Source organism: Exophiala viscosa (assembly GCF_022695815.1).
Source record: "Exophiala viscosa unplaced genomic scaffold EDD37scaffold_7, whole genome shotgun sequence".
Classification (NCBI taxonomy): domain Eukaryota; kingdom Fungi; phylum Ascomycota; class Eurotiomycetes; order Chaetothyriales; family Herpotrichiellaceae; genus Exophiala; species Exophiala viscosa.
Genome location: NW_026944359.1, coordinates 1,284,661 through 1,307,644, shown reverse-complemented (window position 1 = coordinate 1,307,644; position 22,984 = coordinate 1,284,661). Strand labels below are relative to the sequence as shown.

The 22,984-nt window shown below is 51.7% G+C and overlaps 10 protein-coding genes across 10 annotated transcripts; 5 read left to right on the top strand and 5 right to left on the bottom strand.

The window, feature by feature from the left end:
- Window positions 1–23: 23 nt before the first annotated feature.
- Window positions 24–1,740, bottom strand: EDD37DRAFT_634344 (chitin deacetylase). Its single transcript, XM_062816854.1, has 2 exons — window positions 609–1,740; window positions 24–556 (listed from the first exon to the last, which is right to left on the bottom strand). Exons 1-2 carry the CDS (start codon window positions 1,459–1,461, stop codon window positions 219–221), a joined length of 1,191 nt encoding a protein of 396 aa, XP_062669201.1. The 5' UTR covers window positions 1,462–1,740; the 3' UTR covers window positions 24–218.
- Window positions 1,727–4,284, bottom strand: EDD37DRAFT_634338 (uncharacterized protein). The gene is made up of 2 exons (XM_062816853.1): window positions 2,902–4,284; window positions 1,727–2,855 (listed from the first exon to the last, which is right to left on the bottom strand). The coding sequence occupies exons 1-2, from the start codon at window positions 3,866–3,868 to the stop codon at window positions 2,086–2,088; spliced, it is 1,737 nt and encodes a 578-aa protein (XP_062669200.1). The 5' UTR covers window positions 3,869–4,284; the 3' UTR covers window positions 1,727–2,085.
- A 105-nt stretch (window positions 4,285–4,389) lies between these two features.
- Window positions 4,390–5,617, top strand: EDD37DRAFT_465141 (enoyl-CoA hydratase/isomerase). Its single transcript, XM_062813013.1, has 2 exons — window positions 4,390–4,939; window positions 4,992–5,617. The coding sequence occupies exons 1-2, from the start codon at window positions 4,566–4,568 to the stop codon at window positions 5,458–5,460; spliced, it is 843 nt and encodes a 280-aa protein (XP_062669199.1). The 5' UTR covers window positions 4,390–4,565; the 3' UTR covers window positions 5,461–5,617.
- A 930-nt stretch (window positions 5,618–6,547) lies between these two features.
- Window positions 6,548–11,073, top strand: EDD37DRAFT_465057 (ATP-binding cassette, subfamily B, member 1). Its single transcript, XM_062813012.1, has 5 exons — window positions 6,548–7,688; window positions 7,738–7,971; window positions 8,066–10,316; window positions 10,366–10,633; window positions 10,685–11,073. The coding sequence occupies exons 1-5, from the start codon at window positions 6,714–6,716 to the stop codon at window positions 11,040–11,042; spliced, it is 4,086 nt and encodes a 1,361-aa protein (XP_062669198.1). The 5' UTR covers window positions 6,548–6,713; the 3' UTR covers window positions 11,043–11,073.
- Window positions 11,074–11,674: 601 nt separating this feature from the next.
- EDD37DRAFT_651482 (Swi5-domain-containing protein) lies at window positions 11,675–12,208 on the bottom strand (the record flags this gene model as incomplete). Its single annotated transcript, XM_062818360.1, has 1 exon — window positions 11,675–12,208. The coding sequence occupies one exon, from the start codon at window positions 12,206–12,208 to the stop codon at window positions 11,675–11,677; it is 534 nt and encodes a 177-aa protein (XP_062669197.1).
- Window positions 12,209–12,736: 528 nt separating this feature from the next.
- Window positions 12,737–15,586, top strand: EDD37DRAFT_651481 (beta-lactamase-like protein; the record flags this gene model as incomplete). Its single annotated transcript, XM_062818359.1, has 1 exon — window positions 12,737–15,586. The coding sequence occupies one exon, from the start codon at window positions 12,737–12,739 to the stop codon at window positions 15,584–15,586; it is 2,850 nt and encodes a 949-aa protein (XP_062669196.1).
- Window positions 15,587–15,960: 374 nt separating this feature from the next.
- Window positions 15,961–16,764, top strand: EDD37DRAFT_566334 (uncharacterized protein; the record flags this gene model as incomplete). Its single annotated transcript, XM_062814093.1, has 1 exon — window positions 15,961–16,764. The coding sequence occupies one exon, from the start codon at window positions 15,961–15,963 to the stop codon at window positions 16,762–16,764; it is 804 nt and encodes a 267-aa protein (XP_062669195.1).
- Window positions 16,765–17,380: 616 nt separating this feature from the next.
- Window positions 17,381–19,821, top strand: EDD37DRAFT_634330 (primary-amine oxidase). The gene is made up of 3 exons (XM_062816852.1): window positions 17,381–17,764; window positions 17,820–18,027; window positions 18,078–19,821. The coding sequence occupies exons 1-3, from the start codon at window positions 17,489–17,491 to the stop codon at window positions 19,700–19,702; spliced, it is 2,109 nt and encodes a 702-aa protein (XP_062669194.1). The 5' UTR covers window positions 17,381–17,488; the 3' UTR covers window positions 19,703–19,821.
- Window positions 19,822–20,760, bottom strand: EDD37DRAFT_634328 (uncharacterized protein). Its single transcript, XM_062816851.1, has 3 exons — window positions 20,481–20,760; window positions 20,029–20,282; window positions 19,822–19,930 (listed from the first exon to the last, which is right to left on the bottom strand). The coding sequence occupies exons 1-3, from the start codon at window positions 20,674–20,676 to the stop codon at window positions 19,892–19,894; spliced, it is 489 nt and encodes a 162-aa protein (XP_062669193.1). The 5' UTR covers window positions 20,677–20,760; the 3' UTR covers window positions 19,822–19,891.
- Window positions 20,761–20,876: 116 nt separating this feature from the next.
- Window positions 20,877–22,571, bottom strand: EDD37DRAFT_565826 (organic solute transporter Ostalpha-domain-containing protein; the record flags this gene model as incomplete). The annotated part of the gene is made up of 2 exons (XM_062814072.1): window positions 20,877–22,031; window positions 22,083–22,571. 2 exons carry the CDS (start codon window positions 22,569–22,571, stop codon window positions 20,877–20,879), a joined length of 1,644 nt encoding a protein of 547 aa, XP_062669192.1.
- Window positions 22,572–22,984: the final 413 nt, after the last annotated feature.

Below are 22,984 nucleotides of genomic sequence, written 5' to 3'. Positions count from 1 at the left end.
TACGCAAGTCGTGAAGCATCAAATTTAGGACCCAAGAAAGGAACATTGACTTTGTTCATTCATAAAAATGCACTAATCTATAACTACCCAGCATCGGTACAGACCCAGCAATGGGAGTGGATGCCTCTGGAGCTCCCTCGTGGACGGGTGCTTCACCAGCTTCTCAACCACCGCCACTTCGCTCTGTTCCAAGCCTTACAGCGATCCATCCTTCTCCCTCATGGTTGGTTTGAAAACCCAAAGTCCTTCGTCTCGCAGCTGATATTCGGCGTCATGGTCCCACAGGATGCACAATACAAGGATTGAAAATCACAGATGTTCTTCATGTCATCACAGACCGCGCCTTTGTTGGCGCTGTTACAATCGTCGACCTGGGTGTAACAGTTTCTGTTACTGTCATCACACTCTTGCTTGTTTGTGAATACATTCAACGTCCCACAGAAGCCATTGCGAGAGACGACACAGCCATCAATCGCCATGGTTGCTGGCTCAGTCCGTGAAGGCGTGCGATACCAATTTCGAGGGTCGTCACCCAGACAGTCTGCGAGTGTGCTGACTGTTGAAGGGTTAGTCAATGACGTGGATGTGCACCAGTGAGGCAACTATACCTTTCCACCCTCTCTGAGTGATGTCCATCAAGATATATCTGGTGAGATTGATAGCTGAGACCGAAAATCTTTCGTGCTGCATGAGCAGCATACTTCCATTAGGGAGTGCCTGACCAAGTCCGGAGTCAAAAGTATCGACCATGGCACTGAGATTGTCTGGGTTTGCCCAGTCTTGGCTATCCAGTGAGTGTGCTACGACGTGATATCCCAGGTTGTTCATATCAGTCAGACATCCACTCTCGCTGTTACAGTTTTCGTATGGGGGACGCATGTAGGTTGGATATTTGTTGAGGATATTGGCAATTGCCCTCTCATTCTTCCTCATATCGACTCCACGATCTTCGGATGACAAGTTGTTCAAGTCCGGATGAGACCAGGTGTGAGATCCAATCTGGTGTCCCTCGGCATCCATACGCTTGATGGCGCTGACCCATTCAGGAGTCCTGTCAATCGCGCCTTTTCCATTGGTGTTACCCGACACAAAGAATGTGGCGTTCGCACCAGCGCTCATCAGGATGTCTAGGAGTTCTTGAGTGTTGTTTGATGGTCCATCATCGTAGGTCAACGCGAGAGTTTGTGGCATAGTGCAATTGAAGATGAATTGACCGTAGGGCACCGGTCCTTGTGCATTGCGTTGTTCAGCGGAAGTGTCTGGGCCAGTGGGCGTAATGTCGGAGTCACAAAAGCCGTAGTTCGGTTGGCAATTTTGAGGAACACTGCAGAAGTCGCTGCCAGTTCCCTGAACAGTGTCAGCAGCGATCGTGACTTGATGGACAGTGGACTCACGCAGAAGCCGGTACCTGAGCAGCATGTACCGAGGCCACATAATTGATTGCCTTGTGAGGGTCCACATCGAGGCTGGTCGGCTTGTCTCTTGATGAAGACGGACCCAAGCAACGCTGGCTGTGCCTGGACATCATTGCCTGGGTTTCCTCCTGGGCAGTAAGCTGGTTCAGAATGATTCAGAAATGAAGGAGCTGCAAAGACCGTGGGAAAAAGGGAGTGAAGTATTGGCAGGAGTGCAAAGAGTGAGTGCATGATGAACTTGAGCAGCTTCGAGGGATGGGTCAAGCAGAGGAGTGCAGGTGAGGAATGATTAGACACCTCGCTTCGGAGAACAGCAACAGATGAATACAGTCGTAGCAATGTTGACCAAAAAGGAGTGGCAGCCCAAAGGATGAAGTGTGGTGTGATAGAATGAGAAGCAAGAAAAGAATAGCAGAGTGAGAAAGATAAAGAGGCTGCACGACCACGCAGCACTTGCCATTTCCACTCTCTCATTTTCCAAGATGCAAGAACGACTCAACAGTATCAACCAGGCAAGAACATCTCAAACTTGTCATGGCATCGTACTGGAATCCTTCCATCTCAATTAGCTGGATGCAAATCACAAACGGTGTACCTGCTGTAGTGAGTCTACGCTATGCGTTTCTTTTTCAATTCCCATCCCGCTTCAGTCGTTAACATGGCATCGCTTTCATTCGAAAGACCCTGGCAAGGTGTTGGTTTCTCTCGATTCCTCATTAGGTGTTGCAGGAACCGAATGAAAACCTTGTTCTGCATTGTCTTGAGCCGTTGTTGGCGAATGCACCTGATCGCCGTTATGTCTCTCCTCCGAATTGCCCTCCAAGGATATCCTATCGAACCCATCCACTGGAGCTTGAATACTCGAAGTAGGCGAGGCCACTCTTCCAGGGTTTCGTGGTGGTAATGCAGGAGGTGCGCGCTTGGGCAATTCGACAACCCTTGCTCGTGCCATCACAGGCACGGCGGTGTGTACCTCAACATCAGAATCCACGTCCTCCAGGTCCGAGAATGACTCGCTACGCTCATGATGGTCGTGGTCGTGGTCGTGGTGATCATCGTTGTCATTGTCATTGTCGTTGTCGTCGGTCTCATCGTCGACATGCTGACTATGCTTCATGGGAGTCTCGCCGCCCTTAACTGAATCTCTCTTCGGACTTCGATTGGCACTGTTGGGCTCATCTTCATTGGTTTGTGTTGCCCGATCGATGCTGGCCAGGCTGTGAGTACTATCTCTCCATGTCCGACTTCTGACAGAGCCGTCAACGCTCTTCCGTGAGAAATGCGCATATATGGGACTGGTTGGTGACGGTCTAAACTCAAACACTTCCGCACTTGGCCGTTGATGTGTCCCTGCTTCTCGGATACTCAGTCCTTCCGCTTCCAAAGCTTTCACGCCGTACGGGTCGGGATCGTCCTCCGCAGGGATGCCAAAGGAGTTTGCTAGATCCAGTCAGCATACTCCAGGCAAGGACAAATGAACACCAACCGTCTGTGAGAAGCTCCATATCACTGGGAGCCTGTCCATCTGGGAGCAAACTCTCATCTACCTGCTCGCCTTGAGCGGCTCTCAGGGTATCTAACAACACTTGATACTTTTCCACGGGCGGATACCGGACTTTGCCAACCAGAATGTCGGTGACGCCAACGCGCTCGCCGTAGAATCGTTCATTTTCATCCGTTCGTTCGATCACTACATTGCCTTCGAGTGCCACTCCAGCATAAAGACCACGGCTCTTGACGTATGACCAGATCGGAGAATGACGTTTGACCACCTCAGTATCAAGGGATCCTCCCATTCCAACAGGACCTGCCGCAACGCCAACTTCAGTTCCGAGAGTGCATCTCAGCTTCGTAAATGCTTCGAGAGCTTTGTATGAGTTGATCACCAGCACCGAGTCATAGATATCGACACCGGCCAGGAAACCAAACGACATATTCTGTGTCTGAATACCGCTTGGGGGACTCCATTCACCTGTTTCTGGATGCCGGCCGACCAAAACTCCGGCACCACCAGATCCGCCAAAAAGCCATCCTGTACGCATTGTTGTGTATATGGCCAGGCCAACGCAGTTCTTAATCACCTTTGCGGGAATCTTTTGTAGTACCCTCTGCCTTCCCACGGGTGCGCCATCTACTGTTGCTTTGCGCTCGGCCACCTTTTCCGCCTGTTTCTCGTCGACTTGTTCGTAGAATCCATCTTTACAAAACCCCCGCAGAATGCGCGCAGCCTTCTCCGACTCCTTGTCCAACGACGTGGGCCAAAAGGCTTCCGAACCGACTTTGTTGGATAAGCGATTGACAGGCGCTTCAAGCTTGTTGACAAAGCTGTAAGCCTTATTGAACCCTGGCTTCAGCGCTTTTTCGTAAGCGGTGCCCGAGTAATCCTTGGTCTTCTCCCAAACCGTCTTATTTGCCCCATACGCTGTGCTGGCAGAATCGGAGGCCTGCGCCATAGTCGGTGACGGTGAAGCTGGAGTCGGCTCAACCGCAGTGGGAAGGTGGGCAGTGACGCGGCTCTATCTGCCAATCTGGCTTGGTTAGGACGGCGCAAAGGAACGTCTCGGTATATTTCTTTTCATTCCTGCAATCTGGTGAGTTCTCAGGCGTGTAGGTGGACGATGCTCAGCCGCGTACACCGCAGGGAGTATTCAGAGTCGTCCTTCAACTCAGGAACTCCGGTGGCAGCCGAACAAAAATGCTGACCTGGTGGTTACAGAAGCACAACCGCACGTCATTGGGTTTCTTTGACGCAGCCAACGCAAGCAGTGCGTGGCGGAGAGGCATATCTTAGTCACTCAATAGTACCGGGCGGAGAGCCGGGATGCTAAGGTAAGGGCTTCATCGCTGGCAGCGAACAGTAAGAGCTAGGGACCCGGTTTTCAGGATTCGGGCCTAGGAAGCCTCACTAGCCTGAGGGCCTCCAAGGCATGTGCTCCCCCAAATGTCATTGCGAGGGTACTCCGCGCCTCGGCTCCAAAGTCATTCCAGACTCTCCGACTAATCGTAATCATAGGCTTATTGCTGATATTAAGTCATACACACTGTTATATCGAATTCTTTCCATCGAACGAGGATCTCACTCCAGCAACAGAGAGGAGTCGAGCTTTCTGGAGATGATCTGAGTTGAGGTATCGCTGTGAGGAAGTCAACATGCCGCCCATTCCACCACTTTTCGTTCTCCAGGTTCCGCCAGCATCAGTTGTCTCGCCAGCTCATAGTCAGCAAGGAAGTTTCATCTGCACGCAAGCAGCGCCTCAAGTCTATCTCCTTTCATTCTCAAGCCCTCCGGACAATCGCCTTGTCCCTGCTTTCAACCAGGCCTTTCTCCTAGCACTCGATATAATCGAACAACGTCTACCTCGAGGGGTCGTGATCACAACGTCCTCCATCACGAAATTCTACTCGAACGGTCTTGATTACGAGAGTGCAATAGGAGATCCTGCCTTCTTCCAAAACAGCTTATATCCCTTATGGAGACGACTGGTCACCTATCCCATGCCTACCGTTGCTCTGATGAATGGCCAGTAAGTCTCAAACACCATGGAAGATTCGAAAGACTTTGCTGATGACTTCCAGTGCCTTTGCCGGCGGACTTATGACCGCGATGATGCATGACTATCGCATCATGAACCCCCACAAGGGCTTCGTGTGTCTGAATGAACTCGATTTCGGCGCGGCACTCCAACCTGCAATGGCGTCAGTGTTCCGGGTGAAGTTGAACATGACGACATTCCGGAACATGGTCCTGGAAAGCAAGCGATATACAGCCTTGGAGGCGCTGAAAGAGGGCATAATCGACGGTGTAGGGAGCGTCGATGAGACCTTGGCCTTTGTTGGAGAAATGAAGTTGACCCAGAAGGCTCAAGGCAAGTCGTACGGGAAGATCAAGGAAGAGCTATACCGTGAAGTGGTCAAAGATCTGGATGAGGGCGGCGAGGCAGGCAAGAAACTGGCGACCCGGGATCTTGATCGAAACCGCAGAGAGATGGAGGCAAGGAGAAGAGTGGATGACTACCAAACCATCGTCCAAAGAGCGAAGTTGTAAGATAGATGACCATGGGGTCTTTACCTATGATCGAGTGCGCTTCGTCGGCCTGTTTGCATTATTGGGTGTTGAATAAAGGTGTTTCCGTGCGCAAGCTTTATAATGCTGCGACTGTATCTTGATGTAAGTATGTTCGACCACACCTCGTACTCGGGTTCAACAGATGTCAGGGTCGTACTCGTAATCAGGAACCTGGGTAAACACTTTGCGGCGACAGCCGTTAAAGCCGGTGTTCGGCAGTCTGATCTAGGCGTCCACCGGCCCAAATGAACGCGATGTCTATTTGGCGACCTTCACAAACTCCGTGGCAGGAATGGCCCTACACTGCCAGGAGGCCACCGTCGCCATGACTAAGATACAAGTCTACCATGTTGCTGTACAGACATTCGACGGCTTTATGACTTGTGCAGCGGTGATAATAATGAATCCTGTCAGACCGGACTCTTGCATCTCATTTAACCGCCACTTTATTTATGTACCACCTTCGGATCAAGACAATCCCGTCCGACTGTGGATGAATTGTGCTATTCCCGCTCAAGTAAGGAGTGCGAGGTGGTGTCCGCAAAATACGGGCAGAGGCACAACCGGGTTGAGACAACCGTGGACGACCCAGTCAAGCAAGGCGTTCACAGTTATTGCCCCACGATTTACGGGAATTCAAGCTTTCGCTCCGGTGCATACGACGATAACAACATTACGCGATAACAGCAGTATGCCAATAGGCAACCAATCTCGTGGGGCTTCTCCCATTAGACGAGGCGCAAATTGTTACGCGTAGAGGCCTAGAGACCTGGGCTTCCCAGCCTTCCCCAGTGTTGCCTGCCTGTCAAAAAAGATAATTGTTCGGTAAGGTTGCAGACCCCGACAAACAACAAACGTCCGGAGTTCGCCTTAGAGTCCGACTGCATGAACTCTCCCATGACACTTACATCTCAATCAACCTACATATCCTTTTCAACACTCGTTCGGGGCCGACACGGACCGTATATTTCTTAATTGTTGCCTGTTCATACACATAATCACGCCCTCGCATCTATTCTCCCACCGTGTTGGTCTTGACGACGCAACATATCCGGACCTTAATATTCCATCCTCATCCTTTTTCCACGACGGCCGCACGCTTCAAACACAAAGATATAGGAGCCGACCACATATCGTTATCATTCATCCTTACAGTCGCGTCAAGATGTTATGCTGAGATCCCGCATCTGCGACCAGTCCATCAAAGACACCCTTGAATACACCTCGGCAGCATGAATCCAAGCGGCCAGGGAGAGGTGCCTGCGGGCGCAGCAGCCATCGAAGAGAATATAGGAGAAAAGCAAAGATCGGAGCTGGGCATTGTCACAGACCAGGAGAAGGCCACTGAAGTGCCTCCTGTAAAGCAGGCTGTATCTCCGAATTCACCTACGTCCGTCCCTACGCCTCCTTCTTCCTCAAACTCGGACACGAACCCCGACTTGCGGAAAATCGACTCCAAAATCGTCCAGGTTCGTGATGTGCCAGAGGGGGACGCTGCTTTCGCGCACTTGCCGGAGCATGAACAGGATGTGCTGAGGAAACAATTGTTCGTTCCAGAAGTGAAGGTCACCTATGGGAAGTTGTATCGGTATGCGACAAAGTGGGATAAGGTGTTTATCGTCATTGCGGCCATCGCAGCCATCGGCGCCGGCGCCGTGATGCCTCTGATGACAGTCATTTTCGGAAACTTGAGTGGCTCCTTTTCGTCGCTTGTTCTTGGAACCATCTCGTCCTCCTTCAACTCTATTCTTGTCCGATATGTGCTCTACTTCATATACCTGGCCATTGGGGAATTCTTTCTCGTCTACATCTCCACCGTCCTTTTCATCTATACAGGGGAGCACATCACGTCAAAGGTTCGAGAGGAATACCTGAAGGCAATTCTACGCCAGAACATTGGGTTCTTCGATAAGCTTGGTGCTGGGGAGGTGACCACTCGCATCACAGCAGACACCAATCTTGTTCAGGAGGCCATCAGCGAAAAGGTCGGGCTGACGTTGACCGGTGTCGCTGCATTCTTCGCCGCATTCGTCATTGGTTTCGTTCGGTTCTGGAAACTCACGCTGATCTGCATGTCGTCCGTCGTCACCATTGTCGTACTTATGGGCGCCGGAGGGCGGTTCATGGCTGGCTGGAATAAGAAATCCCTCGCCGCATACGCAGTTGGAGGTTCAGTGGCAGAAGAAGTCCTCGGCTCCATTCGAAACGTATGTATCCCTCTTTCCGAAAGATTGTGGCACTGCTGACAATGCCCAGGCTGTGGCGTTTGGAACACAGGATAAATTGGCTAAGAAGTACGACGTCCACCTTCAGGAAGCAAGGCATTGGGGAGTTCGCAGCAAGGGAGCTCTAGGCTGCATGATCGGAGCACTACTCGGAATCATCTTCCTGAATTATGGTCTGGCATTCTGGATGGGTTCCAGGTTCCTTGTTGACGGCGAAACCAACCTGGCTCACATCCTTACCATTATCTTTGCCGTTATGATCGGAGTAAGTTACCCCTTCTTCGAGGGTGTGCCCCTGAAGCACGAATCTTCCGATGCATACCTATTCCACAATCATACAGCCTTCTAACAGCATGTAGGCATTCAGTTTTGGTAACGTAGGCCCGAACGTCCAGCATTTCGCAAGCGGTGTCGCTGCTGCATCGAAGATTTATGCCACTATCGATCGACATTCACCCATTGATCCGCTCTCCGAGGATGGTGAAAAGCTGGAGCACGTGGAGGGAACTGTGGAGCTGAGACACGTCAAACATATCTATCCTTCTCGCGCTGAAGTCGTGGTCATGGACGATGTGAACCTGGTCATCCCTGCTGGCAAGACTACTGCCTTGGTTGGTGCGTCAGGTTCCGGAAAGTCTACAATTGTCGGCCTTGTGGAGCGTTTCTATGACCCTGTAGGCGGCCAGGTACTCTTGGATGGTCACGATCTCAACACACTCAATCTGCACTGGCTCCGTCAGCAAATCGCTCTTGTCCAGCAGGAGCCCATCCTTTTCAGCCAAACTATTAGGGAGAATATCAGAAACGGATTGACTGGCACCAAGTACGATCAGGAACCGGAAGAACAACAGACGCAACGCATCATTGAAGCTGCCAAGAAAGCCAATGCTCATGATTTCATTACGTCTCTACCTGATGGATACGAGACTCATGTTGGTGAGCGAGGCTTTCTCCTGTCCGGTGGTCAGAAACAGCGTGTTGCGATCGCAAGGGCCATTGTCTCTGATCCCAAGATTCTCCTATTGGATGAGGCCACGTCCGCCTTGGACACAAAGTCGGAGGGTGTTGTTCAACATGCCCTGGAGGAGGCCTCCAAGGGTCGCACGACTATCGTCATTGCTCATCGTTTGTCAACAATCAAGGATGCCGACAACATTGTGGTCATGCGCCAAGGGCGGATCATTGAGCAGGGCACACACAATGAGTTGTTGGAGCTGAGACAGGCGTACTACAATCTTGTCTCTGCTCAACGCATTGGTGGCGACGAGGATGAAACCCCGGAGAACGAGAAAGGAACCGAGACCAGCGACGATGAACTTGTCCGGATTCAGTCCTCCAGGTCTGGCAGCAGAGCGATGGTGGATCCTGAGGACGAGAAGCTTGCACTCGGACGGACTAAAAGCCAGAAATCCATCTCTTCCAAAGTTCTTGCGGAAAAAGGCTCGGGTGGTCCCCCAAAGTACTCCCTCTGGACCATCATCAAGTTCATTGGTGGATTCAATCGTCCCGAGTGGCACATCATGTGTGTCGGCTTCTTCTTCACTGTTATTGCCGGCGCCGCTCAGCCAGTGCAAGGCATATTCTTCGCCAAAGCGATCGTCACCCTGTCTCAGCCACTGACTCTTCGACACAAGATCCGCCATGATATCGACTTTTGGTCACTGATGTATCTGATGCTGGCTCTGGTGGATTTCGTTGCCATGTGCATACAAGGAATCGCCTTCGCATATTGTAGCGAAAGCTTGGTTCAACGAGCAAGAGACGGGGCCTTCCGCAGATTCCTCCGACAAGACATATCTTACTTTGATGAGGACGAGCACTCGACAGGCGCTCTTACCTCCTTCCTATCTACCGAAGCCACGCATCTCTCATCGATATCAGGAGCGACGTTAGGTACCCTACTGAGCTGCTCCACCACCTTGGTCGTAGCGATCGTGGTATCTCTTTCCATCGGTTGGAAATTGGCGCTCGTATGCATGTGTGCATTGCCAGTCATCCTTGGTACCGGGTTCTTCAGGTTCTGGATCCTCGCCAAATTTACGGCAACTGCCCAGAAACATTACGAAAAGTCTGCTGGATATGCTTGCGAGCATACCAACGCAATACGCACAGTGGCCTCCCTGACAACAGAACGTGAAATCTACAATGAATACCGGGATCAGCTTGCGCATCAACTACGAGAGTCGCTCAAGTCGAACATCCGCAATTCATCCCTCTACGCTGCGTCGCAGTCAGCCATGTTTCTTGCGTTCGCACTTGGCTTTTGGTACGGCGGCACCCTACTCGTCCGTGGCGAATACAGCTTGTTTCAATTTTTCATTGTCTTTTCTGAAATTATCTTCGGCGCGCAGTCTGCCGGAACAGTCTTCTCGTTCGCGGGAGACATGTCGAAAGCCAAAAATGCAGCTGCCGCGCTCAAGAGGCTATATGACGCCCAACCAACCATTGACCCATGGTCGGAAGACGGTGAAAAGGTGACGCATGTCGAGGGTACCATTGAATTCCGAGATGTACATTTCCGATATCCAACACGGCCGGATGTACCAGTTCTTCGAGGTCTTAACTTGACCGTCAAGCCTGGACAGTACATCGCCCTCGTTGGACCTTCTGGTGAGTTTGCACCGACGTTAATCTCAACGGCAAAGCTGACAGATTCCAGGCTGTGGAAAATCGACGACAATTGCGCTAATGGAGCGGTTTTATGACCCTCTGGCTGGCGGCGTTTACGTTGATGGCAAGGAGATCTCCTCCCTCAATCTCAATGATTACAGATCAAACATCGCGCTCGTCTCTCAAGAACCTACACTTTACCAAGGCACCATCAAGGAGAACATTCTTCTAGGCGCCGACAGAGGCGAGGTTGGCGACGATGAGGTCATTCAAGCCTGCAAGGACGCGAACATTTATGATTTCATCATGTCTCTGCCGTAAGTGTCAGGTAGCCGGAATCTCGCGCAACAATACTGACCAAAAATCAGGGATGGCTTTGCCACCGATGTGGGCAGCAAGGCGGCTCTCCTATCGGGCGGTCAGAAGCAGCGTATCGCCATTGCCCGTGCTCTTCTTCGCGACCCCAAGATCTTGCTCCTCGATGAAGCAACATCTGCGCTGGACTCGGAATCCGAGAAGGTGGTACAAGCTGCACTTGACGCTGCTGCCAAAGGTCGAACAACTATTGCCGTTGCACACAGACTGAGCACGATCCAGAAAGCCGACATCATTTATGTGTTCGACAAGGGCGTCATTGCAGAATCTGGGACTCACCACGAATTGATGGCCCTCAAAGGTCGATACCGAGAACTCGTCAGCTTACAAAGTCTGGAAAAGCAGCATTAAGTCTTCCTGTTCAGCTGCGATACTGGCCCTCATTGTTTTTCCGGAGTTCTTCGAGCCCACCGTCATCGCTTTCGCTCGCACTTCCCATGAGGAAGGCCATCACCTCTAACAAGATAGTCATATTGGACTACTGTCATGGCACCCATTGTGGTGAACCTGCTGGACCTCGAACATACATCGTCGACATACCCTCTGTCAGACGATGCCCCTTTTTCTGGAAACATGCTCGGTGGATATACATGCGTGTTGATCCTAGAGCCGTGTCGCTCAAACGAAGCATACATATTCCGTACTCGCTGGGGTTGAGAAGGCGACGTGACTGTCCATGTCAAGGTGGCTCGGTAATGGGTCACATGGAGGTTGAATTGCATCTTTGACTGGACAGACAAAGCACACTTTACATTAGAATATAGATGGGGATTTTCGAATACAGAGACGGAGGACTTCTTGGAGGATGTGGGCATCGATCAGCGAGGCCAGTGCCTGTATCGTTGTATGTCTTGTTGGCAGCTTCAGCTCCGCTCGTTGTAGACAGCACACTCATATCATCTAGCACTCTCATATGATCAAGAGGCAATGCACAAGTATTGCAACTTCATCACACTGAAACTTGCCAATTGCTTGGTGGCCATTCAATCCTTCTCGTCCAGCCCATACTCCTCCATGATCTCTGCCATTCGTCGTCCTTCTTTCTCGGCGATGATTGACAGCATTCCCTGGGTGATGTCTTTAATCTCGTTGTACTTCTTGAGCAAAGAGATGTGTCGTGAAAAGACGTGGTTTGAGTAGGATAATGCGGCTTGATCATTATCAGTCAGCTCGACTTGGACCCCCCGGAACTGCAAGTCTGAGGAGGTAGATGTTGGCACTGCTTGCGTAGGACACAACGGAAGCTCAGAGATCTGGCGGATGGTATCAGACAGCTTTGTCTCCGTCTCAGCGATCTTGGATTTCAGCGCCTGGACAGATGTGGATGATTTTGAGTCAATACTCCTCTTCATGCTTCGATGTGCTGCTGAAATCGGAGGATTGCGTGATTGCCAATGATCAAAAACAGGAGAAGAAGCATTCGGACTGTTAGCAACCTCGAGCTCAGTAATCTTTGAAGCAGCGTCTTCTTCAGATCCGTCAATCGGCTGTTGTGCCGTGTGTTCGTATTTGACCATCCTTTCCATTGCATGAATTTAATTCCCAGAATTTATCCGGCACCCATGATCGTTGCATGCATCTCAACTTGTGGACAGTGACTCAGGTCTGGCAGAATGTCAATATACTGAAAGGGGGGTGACAGTATACTCAGTCGGACCCCGCAAGATCAGTTTCGGGTCTTCAGTCTGCCTCTCATCAGGAATGCTCTCGACAAGATACCTGAATCCTTCCTGCCGTTGGATTTGTCAAGCTGCATTCAAAAGACGTCCAGTTGCTATTCTAGCCGTGAAAACGGACGCTTTGCGGAGGATTAGCCTGTCAGACAGAACTGCTATAAAATCGTCTTGGCAATAGCGTCGATGGTGAACTGCGCTGAAAGTCCGCAACAACCGTCACAAGCTGCATCTGAAAGCTCGTCCAACGACTCTTCACGACATTTTGAGATCTGTTGCCGCACTCTCAGACGCGACATACTCCATGAGGGTCGTCTTAGACGCTTGATCTCGCTCCGACATGCTTCTGCGCACTTCCAACAACGCGCAGTCATGTTCACCTTCACACCCTTACTAGGGGCCCAGAGCAATTCCCGAGCTCTGCAGTCTATACTCGAGCTCGATGGAGGAGTCAAAATTCTGGTCGATGTCGGCTGGGACGAGCGGTTTGATACTCGACAGCTAGCTGAAATAGAAAAGCATGCATCGACACTCTCTTTCATTCTTCTCACTCATGCCACAACTTCTCATATCGGTGCATTTGCACATTGCTGCAAGCATATCCCCATCTTCTCCCAGATTCCTGTCTACGCCACTCCGCCAGTGATTGCCTTCGGCCGCACCCTCCTACAGGACCTCTACTCCTCGAGTCCCGTTGCTGCCACCTTTATCCCCGGTTCAGGCTCCCCGGAAGACGATTCCAGCGTCGATGACAAGTCCCGGTCGAACATTCTGCGGCAGGCTCCAACATTCGAAGAGATCAACAAATATTTCACTCTCATTACGCCTCTGAAGTACTCCCAGCCTCATCAGCCCACGCCGTCACACTTCTCTGCACCCGTCGATGGGCTCACCTTGACTGCGTACAATTCTGGACACACACTAGGTGGAACAATTTGGCATATACAATATGGAATGGAATCGATCGTATATGCGGTGGACTGGAATCAAGCGAGAGAAAATGTGATAGCTGGAGCTGCATGGTTTGGAGGGGTGGGAGGCGCCGAGGTGATCGAACAACTACGCAAGCCTACTGCTCTCGTCTGCAGTAGTGTGGGTGCGGCTCGCCTGGCGCTGTCGGGTGGCCGAAAAGCTAGAGATGAAGCCCTGCTGTCCCACATCAGAAGCAGCATCGCGAAGGGGGGCACTGTCCTGATTCCGACCGATTCGAGCGCGCGAGTACTTGAGCTGGCCTGGATCCTGGAGAAGGCGTGGTCAGATCCCTCGAATATCTCCTCATTGAGAAGTGCCAAGATGTACATGGCCAGCAGGTCTGGCAATGCCACTCTACGACATGCGAGGAGTCTGCTGGAGTGGATGGACGACAGCATAGTCCGAGAATTTGAAGGTGATGATGAGAACCCTGTGCAGACCCACAAAAGAAGTGGTAGTAAGCAAGTCAATGGAGCAACAAAGCCATCGAGGCCCTTCGAATTCCAGAACGTCAAGGTAGTCGAGCGAAAGAGTCAATTCGAGAAGCTGGTCAAGACTGAGGGTCCGCGAGTCATCATTGCAAGCGACCTGACGCTCGATTGGGGCTTCTCCAGATCCATCCTTGAGCATATGGCCCAGAGACCGGAGAATCTAGTCATTCTTACGGAACGAGTCGATGTTAGACCTGGTTCACACAGTCCAAGTCAAGTCTTCTGGACGTGGTTCGAGCAACGTCAGGATGGAGTTGCTCTCGAGAAGACGGGCACTGGTGAACAATTGGAGCAAGTTCACAGTGGAGGAAGAACACTCAAGCTCAAGAACGCAGAGAAGGCCAGCCTCAGCACCCAAGAGAGTCAAAGATATCAGCAATATATGGCCACTCAGCGACAAATACAAGACTCTCTTGCTGCCAGCGAAACAAATCAGCCGGATGCGGACGATAATATCGACGATGCATCAACATCATCATCAGAAGATGAGTCGGATGATGACGATCAACAGGGTCGTGTGCTGAACGTTTCAGCAGCGCTCGGTCATGGAGCTAGAAACAAACTGGCACTCAGCGACGAGGACCTTGGTGTCAATGTTCTGCTCCGCAAGAAGGGCGTGTATGATTTTGACGTGCGAAGCAAGAAAGGCAGAAATGCTGTTTTCCCATACACGCACACAAGAAGACGGGGCGACGAATTTGGAGACTTCATCAAGCCAGAAGATTTCCTGCGAGAAGAAGAGAAGGAGGAATTGGATGGTCTCAATGATAACAAAGCTGGAGGCCTCCTAGGCCAGAAGAGAAAATGGGAGGAGGCGGATAACGCGAAGGACAAGCAGCAGAAACGACACCGAGGAAACGTCTCTGGCACCAATGCTGGGCAAGAATCTGGGGACGAATCAGACTCGGATGGTTCAGACGCCGAGCTTCCCATGGATACAGAGGGAGTCCAAGGTCCTGCCAAAATTGTGTATACGACAACCGAAATCACCGTTAATGCTCGACTGGCATACGTTGATTTTGCTGGTTTACACGATCAGCGCAGTTTGCAGATGCTGATACCGCTTATCGGGCCCAAGAAACTCATTCTCATTGGCGGCAACTCCTCAGAGACAAGCTTCCTCGCATCCGATTGTAAGGAGCTCCTGGGCATGAAGGTCGCTGGAGCAGAAAATGAAGCATCGGCCGAAATCTTCGCACCTCTTGTGGGTCAAACGGTCGATGCAAGTGTCGATACCAACGCTTGGGTCGTCAAGCTGAGCCGAGAGCTTGCGAAAACACTGCAGTGGCAGAATGTTAAGAACATGGGCGTTGTCACGATACAAGGTCAACTTAAGGGCGAGGCAGACCATAATCTGGATATTCAGGACGATCCGCAGACCAAGAAGCAGAAATTGGACACAGAGTCGTCTCTTCAGACCGATCCTCAGCCCACTCTAGCTGTTCAGCCAGTGCTTGATGTCTTGCCTGCGCACTTGGCTGCCTCGACGCGATCCGTTTCCCACGCCATTCATGTGGGTGACCTTCGACTTGCTGATTTGCGAAGGATTGTGGCCATGGACGGCCATGTTGCGGAATTTCGAGGCGAAGGAACATTGCTTGTGGATGGGATGATAGCAGTGAAGAAACTCAGCAGCGGAAGAATCATTGTGGAGGGCGTGCCAAACGGTGCCACAACCGTGACTCCAACCACAGCAGACAACTTCACCAGAGTGAAGCAGAAAATCTATGCTGGGCTGGCTGTCGTTGCGGCTGGCTAGGACAGTATGACTGCACTTCTACCAATCCTCGTTTGCTTTCGCTCCGGTCACGCCATCGTTATACCCCCACCGCAGAAAAGCATTTCACCAGCTCATAGCCTTCTGGCCACTGCCAGCGGCTCAGTCACGGACGTGCAATCAGCCCGTTTGATGGCGATCAGGTATGCGCCAGTCATCCTTTGTGACATGGTCAAGGATAGCAATGAAGAGAGATGGCTGCTTCGCGTATAAGTATGTTCTGCCTGCCCGCTTGTGAGATCTTGATGGTCGTACAACTCGCCCAGTCAAACATCGAGCAATCTTGAGTAGCGACGCACAAAGCATATCGCAAGAAGTTCCTGATGGCCGGTTTACCACCTTTCTTCCCCTTTGGCATGTCTGCGCCGCCAGGGTTGTCCGGAAAGACTGCGTATCACTACTTCACCAAGGATGGAGGCCCTCCGAACAAAGGAGCACCTCCCAGTGGGTCTTCATCGTCCCAAGGACAGATGATGCCACCACCCTACTCATTCATGCCACCTTCTTGCGGAGCTCCGTCTTCTCAACCGGGTCCTATCTTCGTCTCACCCAGTTCTGGCTTTCCTGGAGCTGTATGCTTTCCTAATGGGGGACCACCACAGCCGCCGCAGCCGCCATCATGGTTTCCGCCACCGGCGCCTCCTCCTCCCGGAGGGTCAGGTGGAGGGTTCAACGTCCCAGGCGCGGTGGCCCATGCGGCAGCTCAACAACCCGAACCTCCAGTTAGTGGAAACCGTGTCAAAGATCGACTTCTTGTGGTCAAGGATAGCGGTGGTACCGGCTATGTGGTGCCCAAGCACAACGTGACCTTTCATCTCTTCACCCACAACATCTTGGACAAGTATCCTGTGAACACCAACAACCAATTATACATACCTTCAAATGCCTGTGAGCCTTTCCGTGTGATGACTGCCGCATGTTCGATGCCAATCGAGGAACTCATTGAGCAGCTCGATTGCATCAAAGACGCTCCTCCAGGGTATCCACGGTATGCCATTGGCATTGCAGAAGCGTTTGACTGCGGTAATGGATGGTTCCAAATCGGCACCAAGATACATTTGGACGAGTCCAAGGCATCCATGACCATCAAACAACTCTGGGGAGAAAGTGTGGGTGAAGCAGGAGAGACCAGACCGCGGTATCTGGTTCGTCTGCCGTGAGTCTCAAGCTTTCCATGACCAAGAGGGCAATTTTCCCAGCTGACTATTCCATTAGAGGCAAACAAGCCAGCTCTTAGCCTACCGCGGGAGCCGCGTATCAGCTTATGATTCCGAATCAGTCATGGATGAGGACAAAGCAGTTGTGGAATGATTATGAGCTTGTGCAGCGGACATTGGCGATTGAAAGAACTCATGACATGCTGGATCTATGCTGGCTTCAGTGTTCCTCAACATCTTGGGAGTGGTTGGTCGGCTACACACCCCTTGACTGGGTTTAGTCTTGCTTTTAGTGGGCGGACCTATTCATCTCAAAATCAATGACAATCCCATGGGTCTTTTCGCCGTCAATCTCTCTTTCCTATTTCGGCCATTATTTCAACCACTGCCCCTCCTCTGGTGACCCTCGTTTCTATCGTGATGCCCCTCCCAACGGCGCGCGGATTTCATGTTCATGCCAATCTCTAGGCAGTCAACCACGGCTGTACTTATGGAGTATTGTTCGCGGAACAAATCGTGATTGGATTCAACTGCTAATCGGCCCTGTTGGTCGTGGCCCGTCTTATCTCGTCGTCCAGTGGCTGGCCTTGTCTTCGTTGAGACCCACGTACTTTTCCCGGACCGCAATCACTATCTACTATAGTCCTCTTCGATATATATCATCTTTCTTGCCTCTCTGCCTTTCCCTTCCATACGTCTTCCTTTCGTGCCGTCTACAATTCTCACTATGGCTGCCCAACAACAAGACTTCTCAGACTCTCCGGCTACGGCCAAGTCATCCGTGCCTCATCCTTTGTGCCCATTGACCGCAGCGGAGTTGACCACCACTGCTGATTTGGTGAGATCAGTATGGCCATCCAACATTGACCTTCGCTTCAAGGTCATCACCCTCGAGGAGCCTCCCAAAAAGCACATGGTCCCTTATCTTGAGGCTGAACACAATGGATCTTCTCTGCCTCGGATCCCCAGAAAAGCATTTGTTTCATACTATATCCGAAACACTGTAAGCAGCAACTTTAAGCCGATATCTCTTCTGATCCTCTAACTAACACTATCAGGACCGATTCCACGAGGCCACGGTCAACCTCTCATCCGGCAAGGTTGAGAGCAATGCCCGTCTTGGACCAAACATGCACGGCAATGGTGATTACGACGAGATCCTGGAAGTGGAAAAGAATGCCTTGGAAGATGAGGGTGTCAGGGCTGCCATTGCCAAATTGCAACTACCAGAGGGCACTGCTGTTACAGCCGACCCTTGGATCTACGGTATGACCTAGATCTTGCTCTGGAAGCACCAAGTAGCTGACATGATCCAGGTTCTGATGGTATCGGAGATGACGAGCGACTATACCAAGTCTTCTTGTATATGCGAGATCCCGCCAACCCAAGTGAACTCGACTCCAACCACTACGCATTCCCACTCCCCATTGCCCCTGTCATCGAATGCAATGACTACAAAGTAATCCGCATCGATTACCTCCCCACCGGTGCCGACAACACCATTCATGAGCCACGACCGTATGAAGCCGTTCCACCCAACGAGTACATCCACGAACACCAGCAACTCCGCACAGATATAAAACCACTCCGCGTCATCCAGCCCGAAGGCGCTTCATTCAGCATCACGCCAACCGGCGAGACCGGTGAGATTGTCGAGTGGCAGAAATGGTTCTTCCGATTGGGCTACAACCAACGTGAAGGTATGGTCCTTTACGATGTCCGCTACGACGGTCGCCCACTGTTCTATCGTCTGTCCCTCTCGGACATGAACATCCCCTACGCCGACCCCCGACACCCGTTCCACAAGAAGTCTGCCTACGATCTAGGCGATGCCGGTGCCGGTTCCATGGCCAACAACCTCAAGCTTGGGTGTGACTGCTTAGGCAACATCCACTATGTCTCATCTGTGATCGCAGACGACAAGGGCGCCCCGGTTCCCATGGAGAACTGTGTCTGTGTCCACGAACAAGACGCAGGTATCGGTTGGAAGCACACCAACTACCGTACAGGCCGCGCGGCTGTCGTGCGCAACCGTGAACTCGTCCTGCAAAGCATCATCACTGTGTCAAACTACGAATATATCCTGGCCTTTATGTTCAACCAGGCTGGTGAAGTTATCTACGAAGTCCGTGCGACCGGTATCCTGTCGACCCAACCTATCGACCATGAGCTTGATCAGGTTGGTGTTCCCTTCGGCACAGTCGTGCACCCAGGTGTCCTTGCCGTGCACCATCAACACATCTTTTCTCTGCGTATCGACCCTATGCTGGAAGGCCACGAGAACCGACTGGTCTACGACGAGGCGCACGCCATGCCCCTCGACAAAGAATGGAACCCGCACGGCGTAGGCTACACAGTCAGCGAAACCGTCGTCGAAACCGCCAGCGGTCTAGACCTCGACCCGGACACAAACCGTGTCTTCAAGATCCAGAACCCGAACGTACGCAACCCAATCAACGGCAAGCCAGTCGCATACAAGATCCACGCGCCACCATTCCAGAAGATGCTCGCCCACCCGACGTCTTACCACCACAAGCGCGCCGAATTTGCCGACCACAACATCTACGTGACCACGCACCGAGATAAAGAGCTATACTCCGGCGGATGGTACACCAACCAGTCTCGCGGCGGCACCGGCGTACGCAGCTGGGCCGATCGTAAGGACAACGTCAAGGACGCGGATATCGTGGTGTGGGTGCAATTCGGTATCAACCATGTCCCCCGTATCGAGGATTTCCCCGTCATGCCATGCGAGATCCTGAAGGTGTCCCTCAAACCTGTCAACTTCTTCGACAAGAACCCGGCGCTCGATGTCCCTCCTTCGGAGCAGAGTTTCAATCAATCTACTATGGCGGCGGAGCAGCACCATCAGCCCGCGCAGGAACTCATTGTGGGTAAGGACACGTGCTGTGCGCCGGAAGAGAGCAAGAGCAAGCTATGAGTGTCAGAACGCAGCAAATGGATATTGATTTGGTGGCCGCCGAAAAGCGAACAATAGTGTCCAAACACGAAGATTAGAGTAAGATACCATATATGAGTATGCACAATGCCTTGATGCCGAGCCATTTGAGGTCGATACTTTACCAAATGTGTCGTGCCTTGTAGCCCATCGTCGCTCCCGTCGAGACACTCACTGTTCCCGCATCGCAGCCATGATAGGCTCCATATTCTGTCACCATATCAGCATCACGGTGCATGGTGCATGGTGCATACAGCTTACTGCCCCTGCCTCATGCACCTGGGTGAAAGAACAAGGAGATTACATACCGACCAAACACGACTGAACTTCAACCTCACCCCATCATCCCCATTCGGACTCTTGCTCTCAAGTGTAGCCTCATCGACCACGAACCTCGCGACAAACTCCTCGTTCACGGTCCTCCCGTTCCTCACACCCATTTCGACGCGCCCGATGACCAATAGATCCAAGCCCAATGCGTCGTGGGCGTACACTCTGAGCATTTCGTGCCGGCGCGAAGTGTAATCTATCCAGGCGTATTCGCGCGACTTGCGGATTTCGGCTGTAAGCACATGACGTGCGAAGGTCAGCTACTGTAAGGTATCTCCCGACGGGAACTCTCCCGTTCGCATCAATCATCGCTTGGTAGTCGCTGTTGCCATGACCATAACCATGACCATGGCTATGACGCATGACGATGATGGCCGCTGCGATACATCCCTCTCCATGCATACGAGGTATTGTAGAACATATGACATACCTTCACCGTCAAACCCAGGCCCCATCCCGAACATGACTCCATCTTTCGCAAAGACTTCCTCGGCGAATCTATGCCCGACGCTCGTATCCGGGATGTCCAGCAGGGAATAGAAAAGGGCGAGGAGCCGCTGGACCTCTGGCTTCACGGCCACCGAGGTAGGCCATGCTGTGTGTGCGGTTATATAAGACGAGGACATCGGGCGCTGTAAATGACGAATATCGAAAGAATACTGACGGGGAAGACATTCCAGTCATGTTGCACGTCATACGATGAACTCACTAGTGAGGTGCGAACACCGCACCTGGTTTTGATACATTCAACAAATTGTTACAGGAGAATGTCCCTTTTCCGAGAACATTGTCATAAAGTCATATACCAAAATTCCGGCTCATACTCCTACAAAAACCCTTCCCGCGTCCTATCCTGGTGCCCTGACCTCGGATCTCCAGAGGACGGATATGGTGGCCTCGAAGGCGACCTATTGTCGTACTGCCCATAGGGCTGTTGTGTTGGGTCTGCAGACGGCGAATATTGCGGCCTTGTTGCCCTGTTGTCATACTGTTCATACGTCTGTAGGTGTTGTTGCTGTTGTGTCGGAGGCGGATACGGCACAGTAGCGCCACCTTCTGTGGGATAGGGAGGATACGTCGACTGCGGAGGTTGATCGTATCGCGACATGTATTTATCGTCGTAACTCGAACTCGCAACGCCGATGTCGCTGTCCGGACTGTTGTCTCCACTGACTCTGACCGTCGGGTACTGTGAAACGGGCATACCCTGGCCATGGGCGAGCAGGACATCACCTTCTTCACCACCATAACGTGGTGGTGGAGCGTTGGCTCCAGTATATGGAGTTGGTACAGATAGTTTCGACAGTTTCTGACCTTCGGCGCCAAACTCGCTTCCCTGCGTGTTCTTCCTCGTCATGTTGTAGCTTGCATCTTCCATACGCGTCCTGCGACCCTTAAACAACCATCTTGCTCCGCGACCTGTCGCTTTCAGCATATCCCAGGCATTAAATGCATCGTAGATGGCTTTGACACCCATAAAGCCGCCCTGGAATTGGAGTTGGCCCTCTCCAGGCACCGCCTCAGACAACAATTCTCTCGAGCCGCGTGTGTAAGGTTTCCAACTGAAAGACCAAACGTGGAACGCAGCGAAGAACGCCATCTCGATGCACAGCAGGAGAGCTGGGATTCCCACCTTGATATCCGGTGTTTGTACCTTGTTGTTCGCTGTGATCACGCCCGAGCTGGTCAAAAAAGATATCAATGTCGTCTGCCAGAAACTCAGGAAAATGACGAGCTTAACAGCTGTGATCTTCAGCAAGGGCTTGTGCTGACGGATGTCATCCTTGATTTGATAGTAGAATTGGATCAGGGCATACATCGCAATCGAAACACCGACTGATTCGAATCCCATGATCCAAACATGCGAGAATGCTGGCTTGAGCGACTCTAGACAATACAGATCGAAGGATTGTGTGACGACTGCGACGATTGTGAAGAACACCCTTATGAAACAATATTGGAAAACGCAAACCCAGATTACCTAATAAATCGTCAGCACGTATTGGCGCAAAGAGATGTGAGAAAAACATACGTTGAACCAAGTGAGACCGCTTCGGGGAGTCCTCAGCCATCCGTTAGGCCCCCCAGCACACCTCTGCATCTGTCTTATGGGGAAAATCCAATTCTTTGGTGTGATTGTTCTGAAGTAGATCTTCTGTTGATGCAAGTCGGGCGCAATGTATGCGCAAAGTAGACTGAAGAAGGAAGCGATGGCGAAGGCCTCGTAACAATCTCGAATGACTTCAAAGTATACGCTGTGATTGTAGTAGTAGTATGAGAGGAGGGAAACGGCGGCGTAGACTGGGACCATGAAGAGGATGCGAATGATGTGTTTCTGCTCCCAAGGTTTGAGGTAATGTGTCGCGTGCATTCCTATGAGGAAGAAGGAGATGACAATGGCGATGAAAGTGAATATGCAACCGACCCCCAGACCAATGTCGTGAAATGAATAGCCATGCCATACTTTGTCTTCCGTGATCACCAAGTCCTCCAATGTGCTGTTGCATTTCGGCCAAGGCATCTTGACCGGTGTGTAGCGGTTTCCTCTCAATTGATGTCTTGACTGCGGTCGGATCGTGGTTTATATTCGTATTCGCATGGGTATTGCTCGGAGTAACTGTTGCGCTGGATGTTTGTAGGGAGAAGTCGAGGGCGCCAGGCCCAACGTAAAGCGTAAAGGAGACAGACGCGGAGAAGATGCCACGCGACGCGCTGAGGGCAAGTTCGTTTGTGGTGGGATCAGGCAATGAGACCGAGAGCGTATTGGGTGTGGCAGTCTGCACGATTGTACAGTAAGGCTTTGTGTGAGGTTTCTGAAGAAGGTTCTTTGTTCAAAGAGCGTGCATAAGGGAAAGGCGTTGACAAAGTGGTTCGTTGGCCGCACAGCTGCGCCGCAAAGATGACGGGGGCCGGGATGCGACTGGCGACACATTT